This window comes from Macaca nemestrina, chromosome 7, assembly GCF_043159975.1.
Source record: "Macaca nemestrina isolate mMacNem1 chromosome 7, mMacNem.hap1, whole genome shotgun sequence".
In the NCBI taxonomy this organism is placed as follows: domain Eukaryota; kingdom Metazoa; phylum Chordata; class Mammalia; order Primates; family Cercopithecidae; genus Macaca; species Macaca nemestrina.
The window spans coordinates 41,055,827-41,070,557 of NC_092131.1; the positions used below are offsets into that span (position 1 = coordinate 41,055,827).

Below are 14,731 nucleotides of genomic sequence, written 5' to 3' on the forward strand. Positions count from 1 at the left end.
CCTCCCTCCCTCCCTCCCTCCCTCCCTCCCTCCCTCCCTTCCTCCCCTTCCTTCCCTTCCTTCCCTTCCTCCCTTTCTTTTTTTTTTGAGATGGAGTTTCTCGTCACCCAGGCTAGAGTGCAATGGCACAATCTCTGCTCACTGTAACCTCTGCCTCCGGGGTTTAAGTGATTCTCCTGCCTCAGCCTCCCGAGTATCTGGGATTACAGGTACCCACCACCACGCCCGGTTAATTTTGGTACTTTTAGTAGAGACGAGATTTCACTATGTTGGCTAGGCTGGTCTAAAACTCCTGACCTCAGGTGATCCACCCCCTCAGCCTTCCGAAGTGCTGGGATTACAGCCGTGAGCCACCACACCTGGACCCCAATTCTCATTTTTGAGGAGAGTTTGTAATTAGTTTGTCACCTCCCAAAATGTCTTCTTTTACTTTTTCTTTTGTGAAAGGTGCTATAGCAGAGTGGTCAAGAATTCCCATCTTAGAATCAGACTGCCTAGACTTGAATACCAGTTCAGCCACTAAGTAGTTCCATGTTCTTAACTACTATGAGCTTCAGATTTCTTACAAGCAAAATGAGGATTTATGTAAAGAGTTGATATATATAAAATGCTTAGAAGAATGATTGCTATTCAATTAATAATTATTTTAATATATCAAAATCCTCATGGATAAAAAAGAAACAACAAAACTGTATATATACAGTTTTAATATGCATGTATATGCATACATAAACACATGTATACATATACACATTATGTGATTCACCTGCCTCAGCTTCCCAAGTAGCTGGGATTACAGGTGCCCGCCACCATGTGATGGTATACACATATATATGTATATGTTTAATAAACATAACATATAGCATGTTTGTTTTATATATATATAAAACACACATATACATATATATACATACACACATACATATTCACACACACACATATATATATAAGTGATATGGATAAAAATATTGTTTTTCCTGTATCATTTACCAAGAGGAAATCATCAACTCTTTTTCTTCCCAGGGCAATCAGTAGAAATTCTTTCATACAATACAGCTTAGGGAGCATCATTATTGTTTTGGATTTCTCCAGAAGATTTAATTTCTGTCAGTGACATGAGATTTCCTATTACAAACCTCCAAGGGTATCTTCCCTCTTTGTCTTAAATTCTTTTTTTGCCTGTTGTTAATATTATTACTTTGAGTTTTGAACCTATCAGTTGCCTTGAGGCTGCAAAGCATAAGTTGTCACCTTCAGATTTGGATACAGTCTCTCTGAAAATATCTTCATTTATTTTATAAATACAGAAGAGCACGATTTATTTTCATTCTCTTCCAACTTTAAGTCACATTTTCCAACCCTCTATCCTCTTGAATCAGGTTTTTTACCCAAATATGAAACTTCAGGGATTCCTATTTGATACATTTTAGTCTTTATTAGGAAGATGTCTTATTTCTTTGATGATACAGTACATATTGAGGTATATTGTAATAGTTAAGATGCTTTTTAGTTGTGGACAACAGTAATCTCTATTAGTTTATTGGCTCATGTAACCAAGAAGTGAAGCAGTCTGTATAGTTCAAGAAAGGCTTGAATGAGTGGTTCACAAAACATTACTGGGACGCAGTATCTCTTTTAAACTTCCGGTTCTCAGGATTGTTTCTTATTGCCAGTTCCATCATGGGAGGCATTCCATTCACGTTCCCAAGATGTAATTCTTGGGGTTGTATATTTCCTCATTCATGTTCAGCAGGAAAGAGAGAATCTGTGTCCCCCAGTAGTTTAATTAAAATCTAAGAGATGAAATCCACTGGCTCTGACTGCTTTGAATTACATGATCCTTGAACTAATGATTGTGGCTAGGTGAAATGGATATGTTGATTATACAGTATTTTTTTTTTTTTTTTTTTTTTTTGAGACAGAGTCTCGCTTAGTCGCCCAGGCTGGAGTGCAATGGCCCGATCTTGGCTCACTGCAAGCTCCGCCTCCCGGGTTCACGCCATTCTCCTGCCTCAGCCTCCCGAGTAGCTGGGACTACAGGCGCCCGCCGCCTCGCCTGGCTAATTTTTTGCATTTTTAGTAGAGATGGGGTTTCACCGTGTTAGCCAGGATGGTCTCGATCTCCTGACCTCGTGATCCGCCCCCCTCGACCTCCCAAAGTGCTGGGATTACAGGCGTGAGCCACCGCGCCCGGCCTGATTATACAGTATTAAGCCAACTTACCCTGGAGGTTTAGTCAATTCCACCCAAACTACATGACTGGGAAATGTGGTACAGTGCTAGGAAGAGGGAATGGAAAATGACTGCTGGAGAGACAACAAACAAATGTCAATTACAAGAGGCATTTCTCAAGTCTCTATCTCCTGAAATAGCAAACTGATTAATTTTGCAATAAGTAGCAATGAGCTCATTAGTAATTACTGAACAGTCAGTACCTTGACCAGGTTTCACTTTTTGATTACTAGAAGTAGATAACTGAGTTAGGAAGGTAAAGACGTAATTTTTAAAAAGCAACTCTTCAGTTAGGCTGTGAACTCTTTTTTTTTTTTTTTTTTTTTTTTTTTTTTTTGGAGCCGGAGTCTCGCGCTGTCACCCAGGCTGGAGTGCAGTGGCCGGATCTCAGCTCACTGCAAGCTCCGCCTCCCGGGTTCACGCCATTCTCCTGCCTCCGCCTCCCGAGTAGCTGGGACTACAGGCGTCCGCCACCTCGGCCGGCTAGTTTTTTGTATTTTTTAGTAGAGACGGGGTTTCACCGTGTTAACCAGGATGGTCTCCATCTCCTGACCTCGTGATCCCCCCGTCTCGGCCTCCCGAAGTGCTGGGATTACAGGCTTGAGCCACCGCGCCCGGCCTCTTTTTTTTTTTTTTTGAGACAGAGTCTCGCTCTGTCACCCGGGCTGAAGTGCAGTAGTACAATCACAGCTCACTGCAACCTCAACCTCCTGGACTCAAGTGATTCTTCCACCTCAGCCTCCCAAGTAGCTGGGACTACAGGCATGTGCCACAACATCTGGCTAATTTTTGTATTTTTCAGTAGAGATGGGGTTTTGCCATGTTGCCTGGGCTGGTCTCAAACTCCTGGGTTCAAGACATCTGCCCACCTCAGCCTCCCAAAGTGCTGGTATTACAGGCATAAGCCACTGCACCCAGGCCCTAGACTGAACTTTTTATGGGGGAACAACCTGTTCGTATTTATATTCTGAGCACTGAGCATAGTGTTTGGTACCTTGGAAGAATTCTGCAAATATTTAATTCGTAATTTACAAAGTTTATAAAAATTTCCTCATATATGTCATCTGCTGTACTAAAAATAATACTCTGTTGTCAGATACAGGATAATTATTATTTCCATTTTATAGATGAGAACTGAATCTTAAATTTTAAGGAACTTGTCCGAATTATTAACTGGTGACGTAAGGGCTTATATCCCAGTTTTCTGTCTTTAAGTTACAAGATTTTAACATTATCCCACATTGCTTCACATGCCTCAGATTGTGACCAGCTGCGGGAAACTAATTTTTCTTTTTAATAGGTAATAAGGTGCTCCCTTTTGATATTAATTTTACATAGGTAAAACTTGCAAAAGTAAGCCAAATAATATATATAGATATTCCAAATGACTGTTCTTACATAGAGGTCTTCTGACACACTGACAACACACCAGGTCATTCAGAACCAGTGGGACTCATTAATAAAGTTAGTGTTAGAGAAGCATTCAAAGTTAACATAACTTCTTTAGAAGCATCAAGGCCTTTCTTTTCATGACTTTGTTACCTATTTCTTCCTTTTCATTCTACTGTATAGACAGATGCACAGTCTGAAGAACAACATTATACTCTTTGATACACTGCTAATTGTCATTTGTCACAGGAAACATAAACATGTGAGTCTACTTACAAAACTGAACATCTGTCAAAAAACCAATTACTATTTACAAAGGACTATTAAATACCAGCTAATAGTTAATCAATGGGAAAGTCTTTGCTGACGCTGTATGAGAACATCCAGTTAGAACAGTTTTACAATCATTCTCAACTAGTTCCTCCAAAGAATTAAACCCTAATAATTAATGTATCTCCTATGCATCTAGAATGGTATTAGTTATGTACAATCCTTGGGAGAACTGAAAAATGGGTCACTCAAACAATTTTTGATGTACTAATATTAATTTTAGCTCCTGGAGGCATGTCTAGACTTGCCTTGTGCCAGAAAGGCATTCACTGTCCTGAACGGAGAGATCCAGGCCTGGCAGGACTCACCAGTGCTGACTAAAAAGCCCTTGGGCCTTGAATAAACATCAGTGGCAGCCAAGCAGTAGCTGCCATGAGCCTAGCGTGATAATGGCCATAGGGAGAGACTTCTTCTGCTTGAGGAAAGGAGAAGGAAAAGTAAAGAGGACTTTGTCTTGCAACCTGGTAAAATAAACACCAAGAAGACTCCTAAAGCCTCCCATCCCAGGCTCTAGCTCTTGGACAGCATTTCTAAACCCACCTCGGGCCAGAAGGGGACCTGCTACACTGAAAAAAAAAAAAAAAGACCTGGTCTTGGCAGGATTCCTTACCTGCTGACTAAAGATCCCTTGGTCTTTCAGTAAACAGCAGCAACAGCCAGAAAATAGCTGCCACAGGCCTTGGGCAAGACCCAGTACTGTACTGGTTTTAGGAGTGACCCAACATAGTACCAGTGGTCATGGTCACAAGACTGCTTGCATTAACCTTTCCCCAACTCCAGGCAGTTCAGCGCGAAGAGGGAAACTCGGCTTGTTTGGGGGAAAGTAAGGGAAAAAAATAAGACTCTGCCTGGTAATCTAGGGAATTCTCCTGGATCTTATTTAAGACCACCACGGCAGTACCTCTATAAGAGTCAGAGCACCTCTGCAGGAGTCACAACATTACTAGGCTTGGGGTGCCCCCTAATGCACACATGGCCTCAGTGACCAGATTTAGATAACAGCATTTAATTCCCTTTGAGTATTTGCAAAGCCTTCCCAAGAAGAATGGGTACAAATAAGCCCAGACTTCAAAGATTAGAATAAATATTCAGATATCGATGAACAGCCGCAAGCATGAAAACCATCCACAAAAGCATGGCTTTGCTAAATGAACTAAGTAAGGAAGGCACCAGTGACCAAGTCTGTAGTGACAGAGATATGTGACCTTTTAGACAGAGATTAGAAATCGCTGTTTTGAGGAAGCTCAACAAAATGAAAGATAACACAGAGAATGAATTCTGAATCATAACAGATACATTTAACAAAGAGACTGAAATAATTAAAAACAATCAAGCAGAAATTCTGGAGCTGAAAATTGAATTGAGAAACTGAAGAATACACCAGAGTCTTTCAACAGCATAACTGATTAAGCAGAAAAAAATTAGTAAGCTTGAAGACAGGTTATTTGAAAATACAGTCAGAATAGTCAAAAGAAAAAAGAATAAAAAATAATGAAGCACGCCTATAGGATCTAGAAAATAGCCTCAAAGGGCAATAAGAGTTATTGGCCTTAAAGAAAAGGTAGAGAGAGAGAGAGGTGTGTGTGTGTGTGTGTGTGTGTGTGTGTGAGAGAGAGAGAGAGAGAGAGCAGGGTAGAAAGGTTATTCAAAGAGATATTAACAAAGATCTTTCAAAACATAGAGAAAGACATCAATATTCAAGTACATGAAGGCTATAGAACACTAAGCAGATTTAACCCAAAGAAGACCACCTCAAAACATTTAATAATCAAGCTCCCAAAGATCAAGGATAAAGAAAGGATCCTAAAAGCATCAAGAGAAAAATAACAGATAACATATAAAGGAACTCCAATATATCTGGCAGCAGATTTCTCATTGGAAACCTTACAGGCTAGGAGAGAGTGGCATGGTAAATTTTAAACTGCTGAAGGAAAAAACCTTTTATCCTACAAAATTATATCCCGTGAAAATATCCTTCAAACATGAAGGAGAAATACTTTCCCAGATAAACAAAAGCTGAGGGGTTTCATCAACAGCAGACCTATTTTACATGAAATGCTAAAGGGAGTTCTTCAATCTGAAAGAAAATAATATTAAAGAGAAATAAGAAATCATCTGAAGGCCCCAAACTCTCTGGTAACAGTAAATACACACACCAAATACAGAATATGATAACACTGTTAAGTGTGATGTATATATTACTCATTTCATATCTTGAGTAGGACCACTAAGAGATGATCTAAAAAATAGTAACTACAGGCATGGTGGCTCATGCCTGTGATCTAGCGCCTAGACAGGGCAAGGTGGGTGGATTGCTTGAGCCCAGGAGTTTGAGACAAGCCTGGGCAAAATAGTGAAACCCTGTCTTTACAAAAAATACAAAAATCAGTTGGTCATGGTGTTGCGTGCCTGTAGTCCCAGCTACTTGGGAGACTGGGATGTGAGGATTGATTTAGCCCAAGAGGCCGAGGCTGCACTTAGCCGTGATTATACCATCACTCTCCAGCCTGGGCAATACAGTGAGACCCTGTCTCAACAACAACAACAAAAAAACCTACAACTTTTTGAGACATAGTATTATAAAATATAGATAGAAAAAATAAAAAGTTTAAAAGTAGGGGGATGAATTTAAAGTGTAGAGTTTTTATCAGTTGTCTCCTTGCTCTTAACTCCTAGCAATCAGAGTTAAGTTGTCATTGGTTTAAAATAATGGGTTATAAGATAGTATTTGCAAGGCTCATGGTAACCTCAAGCCAAAAAATCTACAATAGTTCTACAAAAAATAAAAAGCAAGAAATTAAAACATACCACCAGAGAAAATCACTTTCACAAAAAGAAAGACAGGAAGGAAGGAAGAGAGGAGCACAAAGAACCAGAAAAAAACAAAACAAATAATAAAATGGCAGTAGTAAGTCCCTACTTATCAATAATAACACTGAATGTAAATTAACTTAACTTTCCAATCAAAAGACACAGAATGGCTGAATGGATTGGAAAACAAGACCTAACAATCTGTTGTTTACAAGAAATACACTTCACTTATAAAAACACACAAAGACTAAATAAAGGGATGGAAAAAGATACTCCATGCAAGTGGAAACCCAAAGAGTAGCAGTAGCTATACATATATCAGAAAAAATAGATTTTAAGACAAACACTATAAAAAGAGACAAGGAAGGTCATTTTATAATGACAAAGGGATCAATTCAGCAAGAGGATATGACAATTGTAAACATATATGCAACCAACACTAGAGCATCCAGACATATAAAACAAATATTATTAGAACTAAAGAGAGAGACAGACCCTAATATACCAATAGCTGGAGATTTCAACACCCCACTTTAAACATTGAACAGATTCTCCAAACAGAAAATTAATAAAGAAACATTGAGGCTGGGTGTGGTGGCTCAGGACTATAATTCCAGCACTTTGGGAGGCCAAGACAGGTGGATTGCTTGAGGTCCAGGAGTTTGAGACCAGCCTGGCCAACATGGTGAAACTCCGTCTCTACTAAATATACAAAAATTAGCTGGGCATGGTGGCGTGTGCCTGTAATCCCAGCTACTCGGGAGGCTGAGGCAGGAGAATCGCTTGAACCTTGGAGGTAGAGGTTGCAGTGAGCCAAGAATGCCCTGCTGCACTCTAGCTTGGGCAACAAAGCAAGACTCTGTCTTAAAAAAAAAAAAAAAAAAAAAAAGAAACACTGGACTTAATCTCTATTACAGATCAAATAAATCTAATAGATACTTATAGAATATTTCATCCAATGGCTGCAGAATACACATTCTTCTCCTCAGAACATGAATCATTCTCAAGGACAGATGATATGTTACGCCACAAAACAAGTCTTTACAATTTCAAAACTCTGAAATAATATATATCTTATCTAACCTACAACAGAATAAAACCAGTAATCAATAAAAAAAAAACTTTGGAAATGATACAAACATATGGAAATTAAACAATATGCTCCTGAATGACCAGTGGGTCACTGAAGACATTAAGAAGCAAATTAAAAATTTCTTGAAGCAAATGAATATGGAAACACAAAACACCAAAACCTATGGGATAGGCAAAACAGTACTAAGAGGAAAGTTTATACTAATAAGCACCTACATCAAAAAAGTAGAAAAACTACAAATAAACAACCTAACGACACATGATAAAGAACTAGAAAAGCTAGAGAAAATCAAGCCTAAAATTAGTACAAGAAAAGAAATAAAGATCAGAGTAGCAACAAATGAAATTAAAACAAACAAAAAATAATACGAAAGATCAACAAAATGAAAAGTTTTTTTTAAGAAAGATAAACAAAATTGCCAAATCTTCAGCCAGACAAAGAAGAAAAGAGAGAATACCCAAATAAATGAAATCAGAGATGAAAAAGGAGACATCACAATTATACCACAAAAATTCAAAGAATCATTACAGACTACTATGAGCAACTATATGCCAATAAGTTGGAAAACCTAGAAGTAATGGATAAATTCCTAGATGCATACAACCTGCCAAGATTGAACCATGAAGAAATCCAAAACCTGAATACAGCAATAAGTAATGAGATTGAAGCCATAATAAGTCTCCCAGCAAAGAAAAGAACCAATAGTTTCACCGCTGAAGTCTACAAAATATTTAAAGAAGAACCGATACCAATCCTACTCAAACTATTCTGAAAAACAGAGAAGGAAGGAATACTTCTATACTCATTCTACAAGGTCGGTATTACCCTGCTATTAAAACCAGACAAAGACACATCAAAAAAAGAAAACTATAGGCCAATATCTGATTAACATTGATGTAAAAATCCTCAACAAAATGCTAGTACACCAAATTCAGCAACATATTAAAAACATCATGCATCATGACCAAGTGGATTCATCCCAGGGATGGCAGGATGGTTCAACATATGCAAATCAATCAATGTGATACATCATATCTGCAGAATGAATGACAAAAGCCATATGATCATTTCACTTGATGCTGAAAAAGCATTTGACGAAATTCAATTGCTTCATGATAAAAACCCTAAAAAAACTGGATATGGAAGGAACATTCCTCAACATGATAAAAGCTATATGCAACAGACCCACATCTAGTATCATACTGAATGTGGGAAAACTGAAAGCCTTTTCTCTAAGATCTGGAACATGACAAAGATGCTTACTTTTACTGGTAAGGGCTGGTCTCGAACTCTTGACCTTAGGTGATCCAACCTCCTTGGCCTACCAAAGTGCTGGGATTACATGCGTGATGCACCACGCCTGGCCAATTAGTAGCATTTCTATATGCCAACAGTGAACAATATGAAAAAGAAATTAAGAAGGTAATCCCATTTATAATAGCTACAAAGAAAACACATAGGAATAAATTTAACCAAAGAAGTAAAAGATTTCTATGATGAAGTATAAAACATTTTTGCAAGAAACTGAAGTGGACACACACAAAAAGGAAAGACATTCCTTGTTCATGGATTGGAAGAATCAATATTGTTAAAATGTCCATACTTCCCAAAGCAATCTATGAACTCAATGCAATCCCTATCAAAATACCTTCATGGACACAGAAAAAATAATCATAACATTTATACAGAACCACAAAAGACCCAGAACAACCAAAGCTATCCTGAGCAAAAATAAAAACAAAACTAGAGGAATCATGCTACCTGACTTAAAATTATACTACAGAGCTATAGTAGCTGAAAAAGCATTTTCATCATGGAACTAAAAACAGACACATAGATCAATGGAATAGAATAGAGAACCTACAAACAAATCCATGTATGGACAGTGAGCTCATTTTGACAAAGGGGTTAAGAACATACATTGGGGAAAGGACAGTCTCTTCAATAAACGGTGCGGGGAAAACTGGATATCCTTATGCAGATGATTAAAACTAGATACCTATCTCTTGCCATATATAAAAATCAAATCAAAATGGATTAAAGACTTACATACTTAAATCTATGACTTGAAACTATGAAACTACTAAAAGAAAACATTGGGAAACTCACCAGGACATTGGACTAGGCAAAGGTTTCTTCAGTAATACCCCATAAACACAGGCAACCAATGAAAAAACAAACAAATGGGATCATATCAAGTAAAAAAGCTTCTGTATAGCAAAGGAAACAATCAAGAAAGTGAAGAGAACGCAACAAATGGGAGAAAATATTTGCAAACTATGCATCTGAGAAGGAATTAGTAACCAGACTATATAAACAACTCCATAGGAAAAAACATACAACAATTCAATTTAAAAATGGGTAAAAGAGCTGAATAGATGTTTCTCAAAGGAAGACATACAAATGGTAAACAAGTACATGAAAAGGTGCTCATCATTATTGATCATCAGATAAATGCAAATCAAAACTATAATGAGATATAATCTCTTCCCAGTTAATATGGCTTTTATCCAAAAGACAGGCAATAATGAATGCTGGTGAGGATGCGGAGAAAGGGGAACACTTGTACGCTACTGGTGGGAATGTAAATTGGTACAGCCACTAAGCAGAATAGTATGGAGGTTCTTCAAAAAACTAAAGACAGAACTACATATGATCCAGCAATGCCTCTACTAGGTATATATCCAAAAGAAAGGAAATCAGTATATTGAAGAGATATCTGCACTTCTATGTGTACTGCAGCATTATCAACCTGAGTGTCCATCACCAGATGAATAAACAAAATGGGGTACATATATACAATGGAGTACTGATTAGCTATAAAAAAGAATGAGATCCTGTCATTTGCAACAACATGGAAACCGTAGGACACTGTTAAATGAAATAAGCCAGGCACAGAAAGACAAACTTTGCATGTTCTCACTTATTTGTGGGAGCTAAAACTTAAAACAATTGAACTCACGGAGATAAAGATGGTAGAATGATGGTTACCAGAGGGTGGAGAGGGTGGGGAGGGGGAGTGGGAAATGGGGATGATTAATGGGTACCTCAAAATATAGTTAGATACAATGGATAAGTTCTGACAGCACAACAGGGTGATTACAATCAGCAATAATTTGTTGTACATTTTAGAATAAATTAGGGAATACAATTGGAATGTTTGTAACACAAAGAAATGATGCATGCTTGAAGTGATGGATACCCATTTACCCTGATGTGATTATTATCCATTGTATACCTGTATCAAAATGTCTCACATGCCCCATAAATATATCCACTACTATGTACCCCACAAAATTAAAATTTTTAAAAAGTCTTCATTTGGTAGTATCTTCTAAGAGACTATGGATGCTAAGTTGTTGGTTTTCTTCTCTCCAAATTTTGGGTGTTTTGGTTCCTAAGTATTTAAAGCCTTTATTATTTCTTTTTCTTCTCTGTCCCTCTCAGTTTATATCCATATTAGGGACTTAGATCAGTTTTTTTTTTTTTTTTTTTTTTACATCCAATGTCTAAATTATCAGTGTTTAATGATTTTTATGTCTCAGTTTAATCTTTTACAACCTGGCATTTTTTGCAAGCTATCATTGAGCCAGTGACTGAATAAACAAATATGCACCTAAAAAGTTTACTTATGATGAGGAATCACAGAATTTATATCAAAATTCAACTCTGCAAATGGTTGTAATGAGAGCCCAATGAATGAAGAAAAAAAAGAGATGCAAAATCATGAGAAAAAATAGGAAGGTTAATACAAATCAACTATTTGCTTGACCAATCTGTCTAGATTTTAGGACTCAAAGTGATTCTCTTAAGAGGTAATTTTAAGCCAGGCAATTTATTTAAAGCTATCTGATGAAATTGGTAAGACAAAAATAACTTCTGAGCAATGAATTTCTTGCTAGTCATTTGAGAAAAGTGCATTGTCACAAACGACAGAATCTTAATGATAGCAGAATACTTTAGTCACAGGAGAAACTCTATTAAATTCCTTGATGGATATACTCAGTGGCACTTACACTTTCACAAGAAAGCAATGCTGAAAATCCATCAGAATAAAACAACACATCTTCCATATGTTACAGCCTATCTCCAAGGACAGGAAGCAGAATACATATTTGGAAAATCATTAATGCAAAAGCCTCTTGTCTTACCCGTTCATCTGTTGAATGATGGGAATAATTGATGAGACCAGGGATGGGCTGTTCACCGTGTGCCATGACAACAGCAGGACTGGTGTAGAATGGATGCTTCTAATGCACAACACATAACAACTATGAATATAGTGACAGGAAAACATGAAACTATACAAACAAAATGACTAAAAAGGAAAAAAGGTAAAAACAAATGGAAAAATGAAATGCTAACATTTTCCAAATGTAGAATGACAGAATCAGCTTAGATTTTAAATGCCATAAGCTTCTCTCCTAAGATTGAAATTTATGGCACTTCTTACTCTTTTAATTCAGAGTAAAGGAAAAAGAATATATAATGATTTAAAAATGCACCTATTTCACCAATTAGTTTCATTAAAAAAACACACAGGCCGGGCGCGGTGGCTCAAGCCTGTAATCCCAGCACTTTGGGAGGCCGAGACGGGCGGATCACGAGGTCAGGAGATCGAGACCATCCTGGCTAACACGGTGAAACCCCGTCTCTACTAAAAAATACAAAAATCTAGCCGGGCGAGGTGGCGGGCGCCTGTAGTCCCAGCTGCTCGGGAGGCTGAGGCAGGAGAATGGCGTAAACCCGGGAGGCGGAGCTTGCAGTGAGCTGAGATCCGGCCACTGCAGTCCAGCCTGGGCAACAGAGCAAGACTCCGTCTCAAAAAAAAAAAAAAACCCACAAAACTTAAATACTTACTAGCCTTAAGTAAGCACTTACTGGGTCACTGAATGGATACTTCAAAAGGATTTCTCGATGATTCTAATCTATATGTTGTTAAAAAAATACCTCACTATGCTCATAGCCAAAATAACTGGATAATCCATAAAACTCTGAGAATTACTTCATATAGCAATTAAATTTTCAATCTTTCTGCTCTTAATGAAAAATCATAATCTCCAGAATTGATATACTACTTTCTGAAGATATTAAGGCATACTAGGTGGACTTTAGTAGGTATGAAGAATAAACCATGTTCTATAACTTTAAGACAGTTAAATTTACTCAAGTAACTCATGGTAGTATATTTACCCGTGGAGTTGTCCAAAGAGAATTTGTAATACTTTGGTATTGTCCTAATATTTATTACTTTATTAAATTAAAGATGCAAATATATCCATTTCCTATCTTTGCCACTAGGGTAATTTGTGTCAAGCAATATTTGAATAAGTTATTAGTTAAGAAAAATTCAACAATTGCTGAAAAGCTTTGTCCCTTTAAAAATCTTTATTAATCTTTCCCAACTCATTTCTTGAATCATCTAAGGTCTTTTACCTTCAGTTTTCTGTTCCTTCAAGAATTTGTGAAGTTTTGATATTTTGAATATATAAACATTATATATTTAATATGTCCACAAAAATGACATCTCCAAAGAGTTCTAAAATGTCACATTGTATATCATTGTAGCTATTACTTCAATAGGCAACAGCTCATCAGTAATGCCTCAGAACTCAGAATAAATTTCAGTGCCTTCAAGGAATCTATATCAAGAAGGAAACATAGTAGTGAAGTGTCATGGACATCCCAGTTATTTTTTTAGGGTTCTCTGAAGAAGTATTAAATGTAGGGAGGGATGTGATGGAAAACAGATGAAACCAGTACATTTACCTGTGGGTCCTTTAGGCCTCTCGAGTATCTCTCATTAGGCTTACCTTGGCAGCAATGGCTGCTGCAGTTATATGTGATGAGGAACTATCTTCTGTTGAAGCAACACCACTGTCTTTCTTCTCTTCTTCCTCTTCCTCACATTGAACCCCTTTGTCTTCTGTCTGTTTATGGGGGCTGGTAGTAGGAGGAGGGGAAAGAGGGGGTGGTGGGGAAGGCAAATCTTCTAGTTCATCATGCACCTCCTTTACTTTTACAATGGCATCACGTAAAAGGTCAATGGCATGAGGTAGAGCTGGCAGTATGAATTGAAAGCATTCCTGTATGCAAGAGAAAGAAAAAAAATTAAGATGAAGCACTTTTGTAATTATATAAGATGGTGGCAATCAAACTGTTTTGTGATTTTGGATCTGCATTTCCCTCCATCAATCTCAAGAATGAATCATATGTAAAACATTGTCTTAGCAATATGCCATGAAGTAAGTATAACATATATTACAGTATTCTCCATAAGCTAAGGAACTACAGTGCTATAAAAACATACACTCTGCTGACTGTTCCTTTTGCCATGCAAAAGCTCCTTAGTTTAATTAGGTCCCAGCTATTTATCTTTGTTTTTATTGCGATTGCTTTTGGGTTTTTGGTCATGAACCCTTGTCTAAGCCAATGTCTAGAAGTGTTTTTCCAATGTTATCTTCTACAGTTCTTATAGTTTCAGGTCTTAGGTTTAAGTACTTAATCCATCTTGAGTTGATTTTTGTATAAGGTGAGATTTGAGGATCAAGTTTCATTCTCCTACATAGGGCCAGCCAATTATCCCAGCACCATTTGTTGAAAAGGGTGTCCTTTCCCTACTTTATGTTTTTGTTTGCTTTGTTGAAGATCAGTTGGCTGTAAGTTTTTGATTTTGCTTCTGGGTTATCTATTCTGTTCCATTGATCTATGTGCCTATTTTTACACCAGTACCATGCCGTTTTGGTGACTGTGGCCTTATAGTGTAGTTTGAAATCAGGTAACGTGATGCCTCCAGATTTGTTCTTTTTGCTTAGTCTTGCTTTGGCTATGCGGGCTCTTTTTTGGTGCCATATGAATTTTAGAATTGTTTTTCCT

At 37.4% G+C, this 14,731-nt stretch overlaps 1 protein-coding gene across 27 annotated transcripts in view; it reads right to left on the bottom strand.

Annotated features, from left to right (window-relative positions):
• LOC105472850 (gephyrin) overlaps positions 1-14,731 on the bottom strand; it is a 737,491-nt gene that overhangs the window by 257,923 nt on the left and 464,837 nt on the right. For 14 of the 27 annotated variants that reach the window (XM_011726398.3, XM_071099298.1, XM_071099272.1 and 11 more), the window contains 2 exons: positions 13,669-13,941; positions 12,007-12,105 (listed from right to left, as the gene is read on the bottom strand). In XM_011726398.3, coding sequence (XP_011724700.1) covers positions 12,007-12,105; positions 13,669-13,941 — 372 coding nt within the window. The remainder of the gene's footprint in view (positions 1-12,006; positions 12,106-13,668; positions 13,942-14,731) is intronic. The other 13 variants (XM_071099297.1, XM_071099293.1, XM_071099295.1 and 10 more) reach the window with 1 other exon arrangement.